This window comes from Cydia strobilella, chromosome 3, assembly GCF_947568885.1.
Source record: "Cydia strobilella chromosome 3, ilCydStro3.1, whole genome shotgun sequence".
In the NCBI taxonomy this organism is placed as follows: domain Eukaryota; kingdom Metazoa; phylum Arthropoda; class Insecta; order Lepidoptera; family Tortricidae; genus Cydia; species Cydia strobilella.
The window spans coordinates 1,537,892-1,559,639 of NC_086043.1; the positions used below are offsets into that span (position 1 = coordinate 1,537,892).

The 21,748-nt window shown below is 42.9% G+C and overlaps 1 protein-coding gene across 1 annotated transcript in view; it reads right to left on the reverse strand.

The window, feature by feature from the left end:
- LOC134755693 (kinesin-like protein KIF13B) overlaps positions 1 to 21,748 on the reverse strand; it is a 247,587-nt gene that overhangs the window by 33,672 nt on the left and 192,167 nt on the right. Inside the window, exons 8-22 of the mRNA XM_063692240.1 lie at positions 19,068 to 19,247; positions 18,016 to 18,115; positions 17,079 to 17,227; positions 16,139 to 16,376; positions 15,649 to 15,792; positions 14,686 to 14,796; positions 13,899 to 14,122; positions 9,174 to 9,323; positions 7,534 to 7,695; positions 6,318 to 6,434; positions 4,548 to 4,800; positions 3,606 to 3,802; positions 2,620 to 2,780; positions 1,601 to 1,715; positions 629 to 730 (exon numbers count right to left, since the gene is read on the reverse strand). Coding sequence (XP_063548310.1) covers positions 629 to 730; positions 1,601 to 1,715; positions 2,620 to 2,780; positions 3,606 to 3,802; positions 4,548 to 4,800; positions 6,318 to 6,434; positions 7,534 to 7,695; positions 9,174 to 9,323; positions 13,899 to 14,122; positions 14,686 to 14,796; positions 15,649 to 15,792; positions 16,139 to 16,376; positions 17,079 to 17,227; positions 18,016 to 18,115; positions 19,068 to 19,247 — 2,403 coding nt within the window. The remainder of the gene's footprint in view (positions 1 to 628; positions 731 to 1,600; positions 1,716 to 2,619; positions 2,781 to 3,605; positions 3,803 to 4,547; positions 4,801 to 6,317; positions 6,435 to 7,533; positions 7,696 to 9,173; positions 9,324 to 13,898; positions 14,123 to 14,685; positions 14,797 to 15,648; positions 15,793 to 16,138; positions 16,377 to 17,078; positions 17,228 to 18,015; positions 18,116 to 19,067; positions 19,248 to 21,748) is intronic.

Genomic DNA, 21,748 nt, shown 5'->3' on the forward strand with positions numbered 1-21,748 from the left:
CGAAACGTCGGGATGTATTATAAACTCAATATACGCGATATAATCCGTTTTCATAGTTTTATTTCATGAGTAACTATCGCGGTAACCGAAGACAATATTAATTAAATGGTAATTTAAAAACGGAAATGCATTTGTAACATGATATAACGGTAACAAACATCCGAATAAAACATATTTCGTTCAAATATAAACTTCATGCATGAGGCTAATTATAGAGCTATACGATCAGTAGATAATAGTCTACGAGCTAGAGACAGGAAGCGGCGCAGGATCGGGAAAAGTGGCGTGCTCTTGTTTCGGAGGCCAAGACCCTCTTTGGATCGCTGAGCCATATTAGTTAGTTAGTTATAGACGGAGAGCGGAGAAGACGGAAATAAGTTTGCAATTTATAGAGCAACGAAATCCTTCTAGTTAGTGTGCCATATCATTATTAATTAATCCGGGAGCCTGGCAGCTGCTCAGCGGTGGATGTGACACCGCTGAGCACAAAAAAGGTTTAACCAGTTAACCCCGGGTTAGTGCATGGTGCAAGTGGCCCTAACTCGAACTTTTAAGACAATTTTGAGCTGAGTTACAAATCCAAGTAGAAACACGTGCATGTTAAGAACGGTTTTACGGAATTGCTTACCGCGTTTCGTTCCTCAGTAAGTGACACCCACTGCTCCACTAGCGATTGTTCCCTTTCCATGTCTCGTTCACTCTTCATTGACGGCGACATGTTCACTAGTTTCTGTAAAATGCGCACAATTTAAAGTACCTTCCTTACCATAATGTATTTTAAGACAAATTTCAAAATTACGACTCTGACGTTTGAAAAAATATGGTTAGTAAAATAAACTGTCCTATTTGGCACATAATGATCTAAATATTTAGATCAGTACGGTTTCACTCACTATTATTTTTAGTCGCTTTTGGCGACATGATTCGGATTATTTGGATAGTGAGTGAAACCGTACTGATCTAAATATTTTGAAATATGTCTCACGATAGTCTCTTTTTATAAAATATACTTTTCGCATTCAGTCCCATTCGCAAGACTTACCGATTACACAATGCATCTACTCGGCAATAAAATTGTGTCCGTACTTATAAAATTCCTCAGAAAAGAAATCGACTTAAAAACCAACAATAATGGATTTTATACTACGAGATTTTTTGTGTCGGTGGCAGCAAACAGGCATACGGCCCGCCTTTTGCCATTTGCCTTTTGGCATTTGTTTTCCGATTGAGAAAAAAATTCGCTAGTGGATTATGTGCCCAAAGTCATGTAACTAGATGATGAAATAATTAATTGAACTATATGATATTAAAGTGACTAAGCCCTCCAGTGGTGAAGGCCGGATTCGAACCGGCGTATTTAGCAATCCGCGCTAACGCCTTGAACCCCTAGGCCACCCCGCCACGGCGGAACCGGTCCCAATTTCTCGACTATCTCTTCTTCTTCTTCTTACTAAGACTAGGCGTCTTTGACCAACTCTAAGGGCGAGCGGTACGCGCTTGCATATCTTAATATTATTCTAATAGGATGTGCAAGCGCGTACTGCTAATATTTTTATATATGATCAAATGATAAGAATAAATGAACAATTTCGATGCTTACTTGTAGCTGCGCGTGTAAATGTTGTCGTCGCCTCGCGAGCGCGTCGCTCCACCGCTCTCTGAGCACGGCCAAATCTTCCTCTTGATACGAGTCCAACGGCTTTTGAAGACGAGACCTGAAAGGAATACGTAAGGGTTAGTACGTAACCATACGTAAACATACTGGTATTATCTAACGGTTACCGCGATAGTTACTCATGAAATAAAACCTATGAAATCGGATTATATATCGATCATGGTTACGTACAAACGGAGTCACTGTATGACATCATGTTTTGGGGAAATTACCTAACGCTAGCGGAGCCCATTTCAACGCTGACGATATGCTGACAGATGATGGGCAACGTGCCCGAGTTTTGAGCCGGTCTAACTCGGACCGCTAGTCGACGTTGTTACCCTTGACGGAGTTGATATAACTATGCTTACGTACAAAATGAATCAATGTATGGCATCATGTTTTGGGGAAATTACCGGACGCTAACGGAGCCCACTTCAACGCTGACGATATGCGGACAGATGATAAGCAACGTGCCCGAGTTATGTGCTGGTCTAACTCTGACTGCTAGTCGACGTTGTTACCCTTGACGAAGTTGATATAACCATGCTTACGTACAAAATGAATCAATGTATGGCAACATGTTTTGGGGAAATTACCTGACGCTAACGGAGCCCACTTCAACGCTGACGATATGCTGACAGATGATGGGCAACGTGCCCGAGTTATGTGCTGGTCTAACTCTAACTGCTAGTCGACGTTGTTACCCTTGACGAAGTTGATATAACCATGCTTACGTACAAAATGAATCAATGTATGGCAACATGTTTTGGGGAAATTACCTGACGCTAACGGAGCCCACTTCAACGCTGACGATATGCTGACAGATGATGGGCAACAGGCCCGAGTTATGTGCTGGTCTAACTCTGACTGCTAGTCGACGTTGTTGCCCTTGACGGAGTTGATATAACCATGCTTACGTACAAAATGAATCAATGTATGGCATCATGTTTTGGGGAAATTACCTGACGCTAACGGAGCCCACTTCAACGCTGACGATATGCTGACAGATGATGGGCAACGTGCCCGAGTTATGTGCTGGTCTAACTCTGACCGCTAGTCGACGTTGTTGCCCTTGACGGAGTTGATATACGCCGCCGGTTACCATGTCTGGTCGTGACACAACCTGCGAAAATATGATACAGTTAATTGTATCTTTTATAACACTAACCGCACGATTTATGCGATACTTATGTTCCAATGTTTGTTACCTTACACAATCATTATCGTTAAGTTTTAAGTAACGATATCAGTTTTGTAATATTTGTATGATGTTACACTTGTAATGTGAATGCATCTAACGTAATGTTGCCTCTACAGGAGCTTTTCCGCATAGTCAAAGTCAAAGTCAAAATGTTCTTTATTCAAATAGGCCTAGCAACAAGCACTTTTAAAGGTCGATAAGATTTTGTATATCTGTACCTCCATGCGCCTGTTCTTACTATGCTTATGAAAAAACTGGAGCATGTTATAGGATGATATAGAGTAATACGAATGATAGCTCATATGATTGGCTAAAGGATTTGCCACACTGGATGCATTCTGCGGGCAGCGGTCAGGTTAAACTTCAACTTCAAAGGTTGCTGTCAATATTGTTCATACATAATGCGGGTTTGACCTGACCGCTGACCGCAGAACGCATCCAGTGTGGCAAATCCTTCATCGGTGATTGAGTTTGCTCGGATGGTGACAGATGATAGACAAATGTGTTGCTTAACTTCAAACTGGGGCAAATCCATTCGACATTTAGCAAATATCTACGTTACCCTATTACATTTTCTTAATTTTTTTTTATACTACGTCGGTGGCAAACAAGCATACGGCCCGCCTGATGTTAAGCAGTCTCCGTAGCCTATGTACGCCTGCAACTCCAAAGGAGGAGGAGTGAGGAGGATTAATACCAAAATTGCATAATCTGACCGATGGATTTAGTCCTAGTCCCGCTCCTTACCTCAACGGGTGCGTATTCGCCCTGATCATTCAGCTCATGTATCTCGACCCAGAGCTCAATCTTCCTCGTGAGTTCCGCCCAGCGGTCGGCCAGCGAGCGCGCCTTGGCCAGCTGCTGCTGCTCCACCTCCCAGTTGCCGCGGCCGCGGCTGAAGCCGGCCGAGCGGTGGCCCCACACCTCGATGGAGAGGGCGCCCTCTGTGAACAAACATTTTGAGGTTAAACCACTGACACATGTGTATAGACGTTTCGGGGTTATAATAACAACTCTGGAGTTGTGGTTATTGGAAAATACCTGCCTTATATACTAGTTAAACGTACATTGTTCCTTTGTTCGGGATCATTGATGCGTAATAATTTATAAAATAGATTTCTTTATTTTGTTCTAATAATTTCCTTTGTTTGAGCTCATTTGAGCATTAATGCTAAATAAGGAGGTGTGATAATTAATTATTTATATATATATGTGTATGTATGAATTAATTATTATAAATTAAATGTCTATTTTGTAGGTAACAGCTGGTCAGCTGTGACCCACACCCTGTACATAGAGTAACTTATACTAGAGCGGTACTGTCATAGTAAATTTTGTAACCCCAGTAAATTCACTGCCATCTGTCGACACACTTTAAAACTAAAAATAAATATTTATAAAAATACGATAAAATGTATTTAGATATGGATAAATGTTTTTTTTTATTTACATTAATTATTTTTATGATTTTGACCCATGTTCTTTTACTGATATGCGTTAAAATTGTTAAATAACAAACGAAACCGTCAACGCCATCTATACGACAGTTGGCCAAAGCTAGTAGCGCCCTCTGAACGAGAATCAAATTTTCTTGATTTTCGAGGCACGTTTTTTCCTTAGACTGTATCCATCTATTACGGAGTTATATCTATCTTTGCCCTGTATAAGATCCAATCTGTTAGTACGAACCTGCGCAATGCTCAATGAACTCCTCGGTCAAAGTCAGGGTGTGGTCCTGTTCGTGGTCGAAGTGGACGTTAGGTGCGGCGGCGGCGCGCGGGGAGGAGGGGGCGGGGGCGGGGGTGGAGGGCGCGGGGGCGGCGTCGCCCACGTGCGGCGCCACCACCACCGCCTCCCCCAGCACCGAGTACTGGCAGAACACGAAGTGGGAGAGGGAGGGGGGTAGCCCGGTCGCCTGCTTGATGGCTACGCGGATTGTCACCTGAGATAAACATATAAATAAATATTATAGGACATTAATCGAATTTAAACTGTTGTGCGACATACTAACATTAAATAATTTCACGGTTTAGACTCACTTGTTTTAGTCACTCGCGCGACATGTTTCGGAGAGCCTAGGTCTCCTTTCCTTTTTATGTCGCGCGAGTGACTAAAACAAGTGAGTCTAAACCGTGAAATTATTTAATTATAGGACATTCTTACACAGATTTACTAAGTCCCACGGTAAGCCCAAGGAGGCTTGTGTTATGGGTACTGGGACAACGATATATATAATATATAAATACTTAAATACATAGAAAACACCCATGACTCGGGAACAAATATCTGTGCTCATCACACAAATAAATGCCCTTACCGGGATTCGAACCCAGGACCATCGGCTTCACAGGCAGGGTCACTACCCACTAGGCCAGACCGGTCGTCAAAAAACAATAACATTTAACAGTAATTTCGACATCTTACATCTCTGAGAAGCATTTACGGTATCGGGAAGATAAGATAAGGTATCGTTTATGTGCGTGAATTATGGTAGTTGATAGATATTACATAGTTTTTATAGGTCACGACATAATTCAGCCGAATAACGGCGTGCGAATATTACATTAAACACTAATTATCAAGCTTATAAAATCATGACCATGAGACTCAAACATATAAAATTATTTTAAAACGGGTCACTCAGATATTATTAAGTCGAATAGCTCGACATGTTTCGATCCAATTTACGAGGATCCTCTTCACGGAGCAACGACACGTCTTCACTGGTCGAGGGCACGCCGTGTACTGCGGGCTGCGGGCCAGCGCCCGACTCGCCCGGCCGCTCACGACAGGCGGCGTCGGCGGTGCCGGCGACGTCACCGTTGCGAGGACGGCTCTACCCTAGACGTGTCGTTGCCCCGTGAAGAGGATCCTCGTAAATTGGATCGAAACATGTCGAGCTATTTGACTTAATAATACGTGAGTGACCCGTTTAAAAACAATTTAATACCCTATTTTCTGTATATATGTGCCTATAACAGAATTTCCTCGATTTCTTCAGGATCCCATCATCTGATTTTGACATGATGACAATGAGATCAACAGTGAAAAATTTAAAGATTCTTTAAAAAAATATTTAGCAAATTGGTCCAAACGTTTTTAAAAAATTGGAGCATAATCTGAAAAAAAAAAACTAAAACTCAGTTTTTAGGGATCCGTACCCAAAGGGTAAAAACGGGACCCTATTACTAAGACTCCGCTGTCCGTCTGTCCGTCTGTCACCAGGCTGTATCTCATGAACCGTGATAGCTAGACAGTTGAAATTTTCACAGATGATGTATTTCTGTTGCCGCTATAACAACAAATACTAAAAACAGAATAATATAAATATTTAAACGGAGCTCCTATACAACAAACGTGATTTTTTTGCTGTTTTATTTCCGTAATGGTACGGAACCCTTCGTGCGCGAGTCCGACTCGCACTTGGCCGGTTTTTTTAAATCAGAAATCCAATCTTACCTGCTGAGTGGCAGGATCCGAAGGCTCGTCATCATCTCTCATATCTCCCGAACTATCTGAAGCTGCCTCGCAAATTCTATCTTGAGGGAACTGTCCAGCTACTCTGCTGATTTCCACCTGAGAACAAAACACATGTGATAAATAGTATATGATCAATCGATCAGCATGAAATAGGTTATAAATCCTTGACACAGCATAACTTTTATTACAGCATAATACGGTCACAAAAATGGTCAGTTGTACTATTGGAATTACATCAAATAATATTAATGTTATTTTGATCTGAATCAATATTTTAAGGGCATTATATTTTTCCAATAGTCACAATATATGGCAATTATTTTATGGATAGCTCTGACTGACGAACGTAAAATGCAAACAACTCTCATACAGAATTTTTTCATTACTCTCGCGCCAGCAAATGGTATGTTTGCTTGTTTGCCTACCTGTAGTCTTCCCGCGACCTCTCCCTGCTGACTGATGATGGGCGTGTGACAGTCGAGTGTGACATCATGGAACAGCGCTTCCAGAAACACGTTGGCGACGCCTATCAGGTTATGGTTCTCTTGTAACTTATAGAATGTGCGCTTGTTTGCCTACCTGTAGTCTACCCGCGACCTCTCCCTGCTGACTGATGATGGGCGTGTGACAGTCGAGTGTGACATCATGGAACAGCGCTTCCAGAAACACGTTGGCGACGCCTATCAGGTTATGGTTCTCTTGTAACTTATAGAATGTGCGCTTGTTTGCCTACCTGTAGTCTACCCGCGACCTCTCCCTGCTGACTGATGATGGGCGTGTGACAGTCGAGTGTGACATCATGGAACAGCGCTTCCAGAAACACGTTGGCGACGCCTATCAGGTTATGGTTCTCTTGTAACTTATAGAATGTGCGCTTGTTTGCCTACCTGTAGTCTACCCGCGACCTCTCCCTGCTGACTGATGATGGGCGTGTGACAGTCGAGTGTGACATCATGGAACAGCGCTTCCAGAAACACGTTGGCGACGCCTATCAGGTTATGGTTCTCTTGTAACTTATAGAATGTGCGCTTGTTTGCCTACCTGTAGTCTACCCGCGACCTCTCCCTGCTGACTGATGATGGGCGTGTGACAGTCGAGTGTGACATCATGGAACAGCGCTTCCAGAAACACGTTGGCGACGCCTATCAGGTTATGGTTCTCTTGTAACTTATAGAATGTGCGCTTGTTTGCCTACCTGTAGTCTACCCGCGACCTCTCCCTGCTGACTGATGATGGGCGTGTGATAGTCGAGTGTGACATCATGGAACAGCGCTTCGAGAAACACGTTGGCGACGCCTATCAGGTTATGATTTTCCTGGGACTCGTAGAATGGGTCGATGGCTTTTTCGGCTGGAGGCTGTGAAAAATACGAATAAATGTATCAAATTGGCAGTTATACACGTTATGTAGGAGCATCCAGACAGACTGTGTTATAATTTGGTACAGTTCTTAAAACTAAAGGATATTGATTTTAAATTTCTACCGCCTACGCGATAGCCCCTGCTTATCCCCTGGACAGCATTCTGGACTAACGTCTCCATATTGCGTGAACTCAGAATCACGTCGCGGCTGTCATCCGAATGTCTACGCAGAGTCCTTGAATACTTCGGTCACATTGCAAGAAAAGACGGTGGCAACCTCGAAAAGCTTTTTGTGACCGGCAAAGTGGAAGGGAAAAGGCCTGGAAGGGGACGCAGTCCAATGCGTTGGTCTGACCAGATCCGCACCGCTCTTGACTCCACAGTCCACATGGCTCTCCACACCGCCAAAGACAGAAGCAGATGGAGAAAGATCGTAAGAGAGAAAGTGATACAAAAGGGAGGTCACGACCCTCAATACTGAGGAATACGACGCAAGGAGGACGCCTCAGACCTAAAAGCAGTGGTTTTGTTTTCAAACTGGAACCGTTAGTTCCTCAAAAGTTCACAATTGATTATATTTTGATTACAAAATTAAATTAATAATAATAGAGTTAGGTAATATTGTCTTCGGTTACCGCGATAGTTATTCATGAAATAAAACTATGAAAACGGATTATATCGCGTATATTGAATTTATAATACATCGCGTTTATCGCGTATATATATATATCTTTACTTGAAAAATAATTATAGTGTATGACTAGCCTTATGAACCGATTTTGCATGTACAACCAGCCTTAAAGTTTGTAGTCTATGATTGTTCATTATTTTAGTATGTGGGTATTTTTGCACTTTGTAACTTTTCCTCAGTCACCCGTTGACCACGAACGCTGTAAAGAGTTCGAAACGTCGGGATGTATTATAAATTCAATATACGCGATATAATCCGTTTTCATAGTTTTATTTCATGAATAGAGTTAGGTATTAACCCAACTCTTGTGAATTTATATCTCTAAGTATTGCCGTAACTTTTGTTTTAGGTATTTTTTTTCTATAAGGAATATTACGCGAAACTCTGCGCAGGGGGCGCCACTACCACAATCTGAGGGTCTATCGCGCAACAAGTTTCGTTATCTAACATTTCTGTCACCTTATATTCGAGTGAAAAAGAGGCAGATAGCGAAATCTCGGATTCGCGTTTCCCGGTAGGTCGTCTGTAAACAAACCGCCTTGATGCATCAATGTCATATTTTATTATCACTGAAAACTTGTCAAAAACCTGTTAAAGGTACAGTATGTATAAGTTACTCTATGGTTTACTAAAAAGTCTAGTGCTGCACTCTGGTGGCAGAACATTGCAGTTATATCCCCTATTGAGACTTCATTGTATGATTGATTAGTTTTAGCAATGACATGTATTTTTTTAATTCTATTGTTACTTGGCCAAAAAAAGCAAGTTGAATTTGTAACTCACCTCATCCCCGTCACTCTGCAGGCGGCGCCACTCGTCATACATTTCCCTCATGTCCACCAGTTTGTTGTCAAGTTTCTCCATAGACCACACTTGGCCGCCCCGGCCGGGCCGTTTTACCATGATGGCCGGTTCTGAGACGAATGCGCCGCGCTGAAAATAAAGTATTAAATTAATGTTAGGTATTTTTATGGAACTTCAGTCAGTCTGTGAGCCACAGTCTAATTTTAGGAAAGGCGAGCAGTTTACGAAAGTAAGCGTCTTTTAAAATAACAAGCCAATCCTCAGCGAGGAAGTTTGCGTCCTGCACTAGTGTTAGCGCGCAATATGTACGCCTTGAGCAGAGGGAACGTTCGAACGTATCATATAGAGATACATAGAGATGCACAAATAAGGACTCACTGCGGCGATAGTTGCAAGGTAAGCCGCGGTTAGTTCCTAATTCGCCGGATTCCTGTTTCGCCGGACTTACTTTAGGACGTCACAATCCGAGTCTATATGCCAATACGAGAATCCGACGAAACAAGAATCCAGCGAATCGGGAACTAACCTAAACCGTGTGTTCCTCCTCATCTCTTCAGCGGGGAAATTAGAGCGTTGCGTTGGCGCACAGTATGTAAGTCTAAACATGTCATCTTTATGTATAAGTAAAGTCTTACCTTTCTATTAGGACTAAGGTCCTGTGGCGGTATTTGCAAGGTGACACTAAGGGTCGGTTGCACCAAACTGTTTGTCATCGTTAAAGAGTTCGCTAAATTTTATTGTATGGAAAGTTTCATAGTAGACTGCCGCGGCGCGCCGGGACACGTTGATCAGTCTGTCAAGTGCGGATGGTGCAACTGGCACTAAATCGCTTGTTCCTATAATTAGAGCGTTGGCGCGCAGTATGTTAGTCTGAACGTGTCATATCTCTATGTATAAGTAAAGTCTTACCTTTCTATTAGGACTAAGGTTCTGCGGCGGTATCTGCAAGGTGACGCTAAACCTCGTGTTCCTCCTCATCTCCTCCGCGAGGAAGTTGGCCTCCTGCACGAGCGCGTTGGCGCGCAGTATGTTAGTCTGAACGTGTCATATCTCTATGTATAAGTAAAGTCTTACCTTTCTATTAGGACTAAGGTTCTGCGGCGGTATCTGCAAGGTGACGCTAAACCTCGTTTTCCTCCTCATCTCCTCCGCGAGGAAGTTGGCCTCCTGCACGAGCGCGTTGGCGCGCAGTATGTTAGTCTGAACGTGTCATATCTCTATGTATAAGTAAAGTCTTACCTTTCTATTAGGACTAAGGTTCTGCGGCGGTATCTGCAAGGTGACGCTAAACCTCGTGTTCCTCCTCATCTCCTCCGCGAGGAAGTTGGCCTCCTGCACGAGCGCGTTGGCGCGCAGTATGTTAGTCTGAACGTGTCATATCTCTATGTATAAGTAAAGTCTTACCTTTCTATTAGGACTAAGGTTCTGCGGCGGTATCTGCAAGGTGACGCTAAACCTCGTGTTCCTCCTCATCTCCTCCGCGAGGAAGTTGGCCTCCTGCACGAGCGCGTTGGCGCGCAGTATGTTAGTCTGAACGTGTCATATCTCTATGTATAAGTAAAGTCTTACCTTTCTATTAGGACTCAAGTTCTGCGGCGGTATCTGCAAGGTGACGCTAAACCTCGTGTTCCTCCTCATCTCCTCCGCGAGGAAGTTGGCCTCCTGCACGAGCGCGTTGGCGCGCAGTATGTTAGTCTGAACGTGTCATATCTCTATGTATAAGTAAAGTCTTACCTTTCTATTAGGACTCAAGTTCTGCGGCGGTATCTGCAAGGTGACGCTAAACCTCGTTTTCCTCCTCATCTCCTCCGCGAGGAAGTTGGCCTCCTGCACGAGCGCGTTGGCGCGCAGTATGTTAGTCTGAACGTGTCATATCTCTATGTATAAGTAAAGTCTTACCTTTCTATTAGGACTAAGGTTCTGCGGCGGTATCTGCAAGGTGACGCTAAACCTCGTGTTCCTCCTCATCTCCTCCGCGAGGAAGTTGGCCTCCTGCACGAGCGCGTTGGCGCGCAGTATGTTAGTCTGAACGTGTCATATCTCTATGTATAAGTAAAGTCTTACCTTTCTATTAGGACTAAGGTTCTGCGGCGGTATCTGCAAGGTGACGCTAAACCTCGTGTTCCTCCTCATCTCCTCCGCGAGGAAGTTGGCCTCCTGCACGAGCGCGTTGGCGCGCAGTATGTTAGTCTGAACGTGTCATATCTCTATGTATAAGTAAAGTCTTACCTTTCTATTAGGACTAAGGTTCTGCGGCGGTATCTGCAAGGTGACGCTAAACCTCGTGTTCCTCCTCATCTCCTCCGCGAGGAAGTTGGCCTCCTGCACGAGCGCGTTGGCGCGCAGTATGTTAGTCTGAACGTGTCATATCTCTATGTATAAGTAAAGTCTTACCTTTCTATTAGGACTCAAGTTCTGCGGCGGTATCTGCAAGGTGACGCTAAACCTCGTGTTCCTCCTCATCTCCTCCGCGAGGAAGTTGGCCTCCTGCACGAGCGCGTTGGCGCGCAGTATGTTAGTCTGAACGTGTCATATCTCTATGTATAAGTAAAGTCTTACCTTTCTATTAGGACTCAAGTTCTGCGGCGGTATCTGCAAGGTGACGCTAAACCTCGTTTTCCTCCTCATCTCCTCCGCGAGGAAGTTGGCCTCCTGCACGAGCGCGTTGGCGCGCAGTATGTTAGTCTGAACGTGTCATATCTCTATGTATAAGTAAAGTCTTACCTTTCTATTAGGACTAAGGTTCTGCGGCGGTATCTGCAAGGTGACGCTAAACCTCGTGTTCCTCCTCATCTCCTCCGCAAGGAAGTTGGCCTCCTGCACGAGCGCGTTGGCGCGCAGTATGTTAGTCTGAACGTGTCATATCTCTATGTATAAGTAAAGTCTTACCTTTCTATTAGGACTAAGGTTCTGCGGCGGTATCTGCAAGGTGACGCTAAACCTCGTGTTCCTCCTCATCTCCTCCACGAGGAAGTTGGCCTCCTGCACGAGCGCGTTGGCGCGCAGTATGTTAGTCTGAACGTGTCATATCTCTATGTATAAGTAAAGTCTTGCCTTTCTATTAGGACTAAGGTTCTGCGGCGGTATCTGCAAGGTGACGCTAAACCTCGTGTTCCTCCTCATCTCCTCCGCGAGGAAGTTGGCCTCCTGCACGAGCGCGTTGGCGCGCAGTATGTTAGTCTGAGCGTGTCATATCTCTATGTATAAGTAAAGTCTTACCTTTCTATTAGGACTAAGGTTCTGCGGCGGTATCTGCAAGGTGACGCTAAACCTCGTGTTCCTCCTCATCTCCTCCGCGAGGAAGTTGGCCTCCTGCACGAGCGCGTTGGCGCGCAGTATGTTAGTCTGAATGTGTCATATCTCTATGTATAAGTAAAGTCTTACCTTTCTATTAGGACTAAGGTTCTGCGGCGGTATCTGCAAGGTGACGCTAAACCTCGTGTTCCTCCTCATCTCCTCCGCGAGGAAGTTGGCCTCCTGCACGAGCGCGTTGGCGCGCAGTATGTTAGTCTGAACGTGTCATATCTCTATGTATAAGTAAAGTCTTACCTTTCTATTAGGACTAAGGTTCTGCGGCGGTATCTGCAAGGTGACGCTAAACCTCGTGTTCCTCCTCATCTCCTCCGCGAGGAAGTTGGCCTCCTGTACGAGCGCGTTGGCGCGCAGTATGTTAGTCTGAACGTGTCATATCTCTATGTATAAGTAAAGTCTTACCTTTCTATTAGGACTAAGGTTCTGCGGCGGTATCTGCAAGGTGACGCTAAACCTCGTGTTCCTCCTCATCTCCTCCGCGAGGAAGTTGGCCTCCTGCACGAGCGCGTTGGCGCGCAGTATGTTAGTCTGAACGTGTCATATCTCTATGTATAAGTAAAGTCTTACCTTTCTATTAGGACTCAAGTTCTGCGGCGGTATCTGCAAGGTGACGCTAAACCTCGTGTTCCTCCTCATCTCCTCCGCGAGGAAGTTGGCCTCCTGCACGAGCGTGTTGGCGCGCAGTATGTTAGTCTGAACGTGTCATATCTCTATGTATAAGTAAAGTCTTACCTTTCTATTAGGACTCAAGTTCTGCGGCGGTATCTGCAAGGTGACGCTAAACCTCGTGTTCCTCCTCATCTCCTCCGCGAGGAAGTTGGCCTCCTGCACGAGCGCGTTGGCGCGCAGTATGTTAGTCTGAACGTGTCATATCTCTATGTATAAGTAAAGTCTTACCTTTCTATTAGGACTCAAGTTCTGCGGCGGTATCTGCAAGGTGACGCTAAACCTCGTGTTCCTCCTCATCTCCTCCGCGAGGAAGTTGGCCTCCTGCACGAGCGCGTTGGCGCGCAGTATGTTAGTCTGAACGTGTCATATCTCTATGTATAAGTAAAGTCTTACCTTTCTATTAGGACTCAAGTTCTGCAGCGGTATCTGCAAGGTGACGCTAAACCTCGTGTTCCTCCTCATCTCCTCCGCGAGGAAGTTGGCCTCCTGCACGAGCGCGTTGGCGCGCAGTATGTTAGTCTGAACGTGTCATATCTCTATGTATAAGTAAAGTCTTACCTTTCTATTAGGACTCAAGTTCTGCGGCGGTATCTGCAAGGTGACGCTAAACCTCGTGTTCCTCCTCATCTCCTCCGCGAGGAAGTTGGCCTCCTGCACGAGCGCGTTGGCGCGCAGTATGTTAGTCTGAACGTGTCATATCTCTATGTATAAGTAAAGTCTTACCTTTCTATTAGGACTAAGGTTCTGCGGCGGTATCTGCAAGGTGACGCTAAACCTCGTGTTCCTCCTCATCTCCTCCGCGAGGAAGTTGGCCTCCTGCACGAGCGCGTTGGCGCGCAGTATGTCGGCCTTGAGGCGGCCGAGCGAGCGCTTGAACGTGTCGTCGCGCTCGGCGGCCCAGCGCTCCACGCGCGCGGCCGTGGTCGGGGTGCAGGCTGCCATTTTTCCTGAACACAAAGCGTTGCAATATTTGCAATTTTTTTTTATACTACGTCGGTGGCAAACAAGCATACGGCCCGCCTGATGTTAAGCAATCTCCGTAGCCTATGTAAGCCTGCAACTCCAGAGGAGTTACATGCGCGTTGTGCGTGTTTTTACAAAGTAATATACGATATTTTACAAAGGATCATTCCTTTAATATTGATAATACAAATATACATTGAATTTAGGTAGTATAAGCGGAAAAAACCGGCCAAGTGCGAGTCGGACTCGCGCACGAGGGGTTCCGTAACATCACGCAAAAGACGGCAAAAAATCACGTTTGTTGCATGGGAGCCCCCCTTAAATATTTATTTTATTCTGTTTTTAGTATTTGTTGTTATAGCGGCAACAGAAATACATCATCTGTGAAAATTTCAATGTCTAGCTATCACGGTTCATGAGATACAGCCTGGTGACAGACAGACGAACAGACGGACAGCGGAGTCTTAGTAACAGGGTCCCGTTTTTACCCTTTGAGTACGGAACCCAAAAAAATATGGCCATAAAATATTTAGTAAATAAATCTTACCCAGTTTGAGCGGATCGTAAGAATACGGTGGGTACGGCGTGGTCGGTGACAGAATGTTTCTCAGCTGCTGGAATTGTCGCTCGTACTCTTGCCTCTGTTTTTCTAATGCCACTGCAAAGACGAAAATTTGTTGAACTCACAAAAATAAAGTAACGTCTGTAAGTGATAATTCGGTTATTTTTATTAAATCATCATTTAGTAAGTATTTACAAAGATAGATATAACTCCGTAATAGATGGATACAGTCTAAGGAAAAAACGTGCCTCGAAAATCAAGAAAATTTTATTCTCGATCAGAGGGCGCTACTAGCTTTGGCCTACTGTCGTATAGATGGCGTTGACGGTTTCGTTTGTTATTTAACAATTTTAACGCATATCAGTGAAAGAACATGGGTCAAAATCATAAAAATAATTAAAGCAAATAAAAAATAAAATTATCCATATTTAAATACATTTTATCGATTTTTTTATAAATATTCATTTTTAGTTTTAAAGTGTGTCGATAGATGGCAGTGAATTTACAGTGGTTACAAAATTTACTATGACAGTACCGCTCTATCTTATTATATCCTCTTTGGTATTTATTAATTTCAAGATGGTTTCAAGAAATTTATTGATAGCAGTCGTGGTTCGAAAGCCCCCAGTTCGAAAGTCAGACGTTTTAACTCTATGCTACCAGCGCTTGCAGTAGTACATACAGCACTCATATTGTTTTATTCTTATTTTGTTTTAAGCAGAAACGTCTCCACACGTTTTTTCCATTTTTAATTTACTTTTATTATTATATTAAACATATTAATAACGGAATACTCACGTATTTTAAGTCGAAAAACGCTCGACGATTAATATGTTCAATATCTGTGTCTCACGGAAGTTTTCTTGTTAAAATTACTTCTATTTTTACCTAACATTATTTTACATCTGTATTATTGATAGTGATACTGTTAAAGTTTAGCAGGTGCACCTTGTTTATCTTCCTCATGTTGCCTCTCGAGCCGCGATATGGCGGTCTGTATGGGGTCGTTGCTCAGCTCATTTAACATAATCTCATCCCTGGCAAAGTTGTAGTCGATAGGCTGCGCGGGAGTCTGTGGTTCAGAGGCTGCCGCTAGAAGAAAGAAGATAAGAAAAATTTAATATAAGTTATTGGTAAAATATATTTTCAAAAAATCAGAATCTTAAAAATAGAGGTAACAAAAATTGCTCTGTAGTGATTAAAGAAATACCTATAGGTACTTAGCCTTACTAACTTAGCCTATGAACAATTCAGAAATGTAAAAGTTAATTGTAATAGGCGGAGTAGATTATGTTTTGTTTGAAAATTTAATGAAACAAAGCCAATGAAATTCTGTACCCATTGGCAAGTAGTAAAGATACCGAAAACTCAGCTTTATGACGAAAACTTATTGAGGCCTCCTTCTATAAATGAGGCAATGGAGATTTACATTACTCACTCGTAGTCTTAGGACAGTTGACCCTGAAGAAGTGATGGTTCCCCCACAGTATTCTATCCGCGTGTCCTAATCTGACTCTGGAAACCACAGGGGTCCCGTTGAGGAAGCACCTTGCGGCCCCGACGGGCTCCATGTCGAGGCCGCCGCCCTCCAGCAGCAGCTGGCAGTGGTGCGGCTGGATGCCGAGGCCGGAGAGCTGGATGTCGGCTGAACTGTCCGCGCCGACCATTGTTCGGTCCTGCGGGTAAGTGGAAGATTACTCGTCAAATATTCAACGGAACAAGTTGATGGTTAAAAGATAAATGTGCCATTTTCAATTAAAAGGGTACTTATTGTCGCTTGTCAGTAAGGCGCTATTTCCATATAGCTTCAATTACAAAACAACCTTATCGACAACCGACAATGTGGTACCTTTTGGCTGAAAACGTCACAAATAATGTTTCTCAATTGTTTTACCATCTGTCTCTTGCGGTTTTCTAATCAGGGTTCGTCGTCATATTCAGGGGACAACTTGTCTTTAACAATTATGTATCCATCTGTTTCACATCGTTATGACGACATTAAAGCACAAGTGTTGTTATAGTGAATAAAGTAGTTTTGTTGATGGTCCAGACCTATTTTGATCTTTCGTTCGTGAATGTAAGATCAATGCGGCCAAACTCATCTACGGGAAATTCTATCCGTTTTCTAACAACTATCAAATATGTAATTTTTATCTTTTCAAGCCAATATTGAATGATATTAGGATTTCCTCTGTGTTTACAATATATATATATATGTGCTATTTTCTATAAAAAGGGACCTTATTGTCGATGGCGCTTACGCCATTATTAACGATGCTCCGATAAAAGTACAATGCCGCGCGACGCTGTGCGGCGTAAGCGCCATCGACAATAATTCATAGAAAATGCCCCATATTATGATAATGATTATGATTTACCTTCAGATAATACACCAGAAGCTCGTTTAGCGACGGATCAGCATTCAAGTTGACGAGATAGTACTTGTTCTTTTCCACTTGAATGCCACTCGCTTGAACGCTGATGCCCATCTTCTCTAAGGCGTGTTGGCGCTCACTTTGTACTCGACCTGTAAAACAAACGATAATATGTGCCATTTTCAACCAAAAGGATACTTTATTGTCGCTTGTCAGTAAGGCGCTAATTCCATATAGCTTCAATTACAAATCAACCTTATCGACAACCGACAATGTGGTACTTTTTGGTTGAAAACGTCACATATTATGACATCATATCTGTATTTACTATAGGTATTTTAGGTTGAAATTGCATGATAAAGAGATGCCATATCCTTCTAAGTCCCAGTCATTTTTGCAGTTTTGAATCTGGAATATTTTCTTATTTCATTATAGTTCAAAATTCTATTTTTATTTGTCCTTTTAAAAAAACATCGGTACTTAGAAGGATAAACAAACACCAACTGTCAGCTTTATTTTTTATTTGGAATTTGGAATTCAACTGCATTTTTTCCCGGCGTGAGACTTCATTAGTTAAGCATTCGTTTTATCCGCCTTTCTTCAAACAAAACCTATACTGTAGGGGAATTTGTAAACATTTTTTTAGTCACTGATTTACTTTCACGATTTTTACACATTAAATTGTACAACGGGACTTAAATACGCGATTAAGTCCCGTTGTACATTTTTTTTATTCGTAAGACTGCTGTCTCTTTTTTTTACACTACGTCGGTGGTAAACAAGCATACTGCCCGCCTGATGTTAAGCAGTCTCTGTCTCTATTAAAGAAGAGGGCAGCAGGCTATGACATTTTGTTTGTAGCTGTAGTGAAGCCAAAAATATTACTTTGATTAAGATCCAGTCCCTAAATACGTCGAGTGGTGAAATAAAGATTTCATACCAGTTTCAACTAGCTTCTCTTCCCATGTCCTGGACATTTCCTTCATCAGGTGTTCGCTCTGCGCCAACTGCTCGTGCACGTCCTCACCCACCGGCGAACCCTGGAAGAAACAGTCATTGGTCAATTCACAAGAAATGACAACGGTACAATATCAAGTGTCTTTGACAATCTGCCTTGAAAGGATACAAAGAAAGTTAGAATTATATCTAGTTTTCCGGCTGAAATAATGACAAAGCGCCAGCCTGTTATTTAAAGGACTTCGCGGACGACCGTATGAGGATTTTCTTCGCTCTGTCCACCATCCCAACCGTCAACAAAGTTTTTTCACAGCCATTAAAACTAACACTTAAGTTGTCTGGTACATGCCTCTTGAGCCAGGGGGCACAAGAGACATGTACCAGAGGGTAATCCTCAGGATCGTTGATCACGGTACGGTATGGTTGACTATACTCATCGCTCGGTCCTTGTGTCTCTTCATACTTGCTAAACAAACAGTCTAGGGCTGGTTTAGTGTCACGCGGACCGTCCGCGCGGACCACTCTAAAACGCTCCCTGAACTTAATACATATTGGTCCAGCGCGGAGCGATCCGCGCGGACGGTCCACGTCACACGTGACACTAAAACCAGCCTAGTAAATATTTCATGATATTTAGATAATATTTACGTACCGTGGCATGTTTAAGCATCTCCTTACGAGCCTCCACCTCCTGTATAAGCTCTCTGATGATCCTGGCGATCTCTGATGATCTTCGTTGACAACGGCGTGGTTGACGATCCTCTTCGTCCGGTCTGCGTAGCGAAGCGTCTCTTCGTACTTTACTAAGAGCCTAAATATTTCATAATTTGTTGATAATTCACGTACCGTGGCATGTTTAAGCATCTCCTTAAGAGCCTCCACCACCTGTCTAAGCTCTTTGATGATCCTGGCGTTAGGATCTTCGTTGACAACGGCGTGGTTGACGATCCTCTTCGCTCGGTCTGCGTAGCGAAGCGGCTCTTCGTACTTTACTAACAGCCTAAATATTTCATAATTTGTTGATAATTCACGTACCGTGGCATGTTTAAGCATCTCCTTAAGAGCCTCCACCTCCTGTCTAAGCTCTCTGATGATCCTGGCGTTAGGATCTTCGTTGACAACCGCATGGTTGACGATCCTCTTCGCTCGGTCCGCGTATCGAAGCGTCGATAACGTCTCTTCGTAGTTGTCTGCCGCTGGGGAAATTGTTGCCACCTGGAAATTAAGAGAGAAAAATGTTATTTGACACATGATGAAGTGGGTAAATAAATTTTACTAAATACATAATTTTGCTGTGATCGATTACGTCTATTAAAACTCTTTAGAAGTGGAAGGGGCGCGAGTAGAATGGTGAAAAACCGGCCAAGTGCGAGTCGGACTCGCGCACCGAGGGTTCCGTACTTTTTAGTATTTGTTGTTATAGCGGCAACAGAAATACATCATCTGTGAAAATTTCAACTGTCTAGCTGTGTATACAGCCTGGTGACGGTGACAGACGGACAGCGGAGTCTTAGTAATAGGGTCCCGTTTTTACCCTTTGGGTACGGAACCCAAAAAATGAAGAAACACGGCTGTAGCCTACTTTTAGACTGTATTGAATTTAGGTATTAATTTTTAACATAAAGCTGTTGGCAAGATTTTTGAATGTCTACATTGAGAAGCACTAGCTTAGGAAAATTCAACAGTGTTTTCTTGAATAATGATACTAACGGCCTGTAGGGCTAAGATGGTCGGCTCTTTATCATTTGTCACCATGCCTGTCACGTTCTAACAAATATGTAAGTGCGAAAGTGACGCCTGGCATGACAGGTGATAAAAATGCGACCATGATACCGCTGCTGATTCGAACTTTAAGATACAAGATAAATAAAATAAATAAATATGTAATTCATTATATTAACGAACATATGTACATATATTTTTTTGTAAATGTAAAATGTGACCTGTAAAATTTGCTTTTACCAATAAAGTTCTGTATTCTGTATTCTGATACGTCAAAAATTTGCTAAAGATACGACATGGATCGGATATGTCAGTGTTAAAAGTGACGTTTCTTCAAATAAAAACGTCACTCCATATCGTATCTTTAGCAAATTTTTGATAAAGTTCGTATGAGGCCGTAATTAAATTGTGTGAGAGCCTGGTATATCTTTTACGTTGTAAACTAAGCCGCTATCATGTTACGTGTAAACTACGAGCGAGTGACATAATGTAAGGTGCACGTTCTAGCTCGTATATTGGATGTAAAGAATCCGATTAGGGATTGAACAACGTAGGGATTGAACAAGAGGTCGATGTTAGCCCTCTAAAAATAGCGCCAATAGATAGGATTCAGGGTTCACCTTGAACTTAAGTCCCCGGCAAGCTCGTCCGAATTGCACCTTACCATACAAACGTAGTTCCGCTCTCATTTTAAAACTACGTGTTGGATTGTAATGAAACTTTGCACATACAAGACCTATATCTAGGTATGTAATTAGTTTATATAGCTCCAGTTTATAAAACAAACAAAATAGAGCAAAAACAAGTTTTATATGAAAAACTTAAATTCGCTGTATTTTTTTAACTATGGTATCTGAAGCTACATAAACTAATTACGGACATAGATATACCTTATCCTATTGTAAGTACAAAGTTTTAGAGCAATCTAGCTAGTCGTTTTAAAATGAGAGCGAAACTACGTTTGTATGGAGAACCAAGCTTGCTGCGGACGCTTATAAGAGTTAAGGTTCTTTAACTTTGGGACGAGTACTAAAATAAGGTGTCATTTTTTTAGATCCTTTTATATTTGGTAACTTATTTAGCACTGAAAAATAAATGTTTTTTTTTTTGCAAAATTACTAAACTGAAACGTCTTGTTTGAGATGTTATACAAATTTCGTGTTTGTACGAGACACGTGTTCTTTTTTGGTATTTCTTCTCATCACTTCTCTTTCGATCTATACGAGAAAAATGTTTTCGAAACATTTTGTGTAACATCCATTACGTTATACTTATAGTTATAAAGTCTATAGAAATAATGTCAACCTAATGGTACGGAAATCGGGGACACCAGAGTACTTTTTTCTCTTGTAATGATCGAAACATATCGTGATTTCGAAGAAACAATACATTTCATGAATTTTTTGAAGGCAGTGGGATGCTGTCTTTCGTTCGTCATCTCATGTACATGTACCCTACTCTGTTTCTGCAGGGACATCTAGGGTACGACTCGCTCCAGTTGCGGAGGTTGCTCTCTTTGGCGAAATTCACGATCGGTGTTATTAGAAACACAATAGATAGCGTAGCCCTTGTCGAGGCCTTCATGCGATTATTTGTGCCTAACCAGTACATTCGCGCGCGGCGTCACCCGCTGCTGGCGAAGGGCACCGCGCGCACGCGCAGGCGCCGGTCGCGCGCGCGCACGCTCTGCTCAACTCCGTGCTCGAGGCACACCCGGAGTGTGATTTGTTTGTGAGTGCAATCGGACCACTGATGATTGAGTGTAAGAGAGTGATAGAGCGAGAGATGCCTGTAAGTAGTATTATATAAGTATAATTAATATTGTTTTGAAAATACTTTTGTACCTAATGTATAAGTAATACTGTCTCCCAATTTGTGCCGCTGTGGCTCTAGCTGTTAAGGTACAATTGCCAACTTAAATAATAAATAAATAAAAATAAATAAAAATCAGTCACCAGCGGTGGCAGCGTGGTTAATTTTTTATCGCCTGTCAC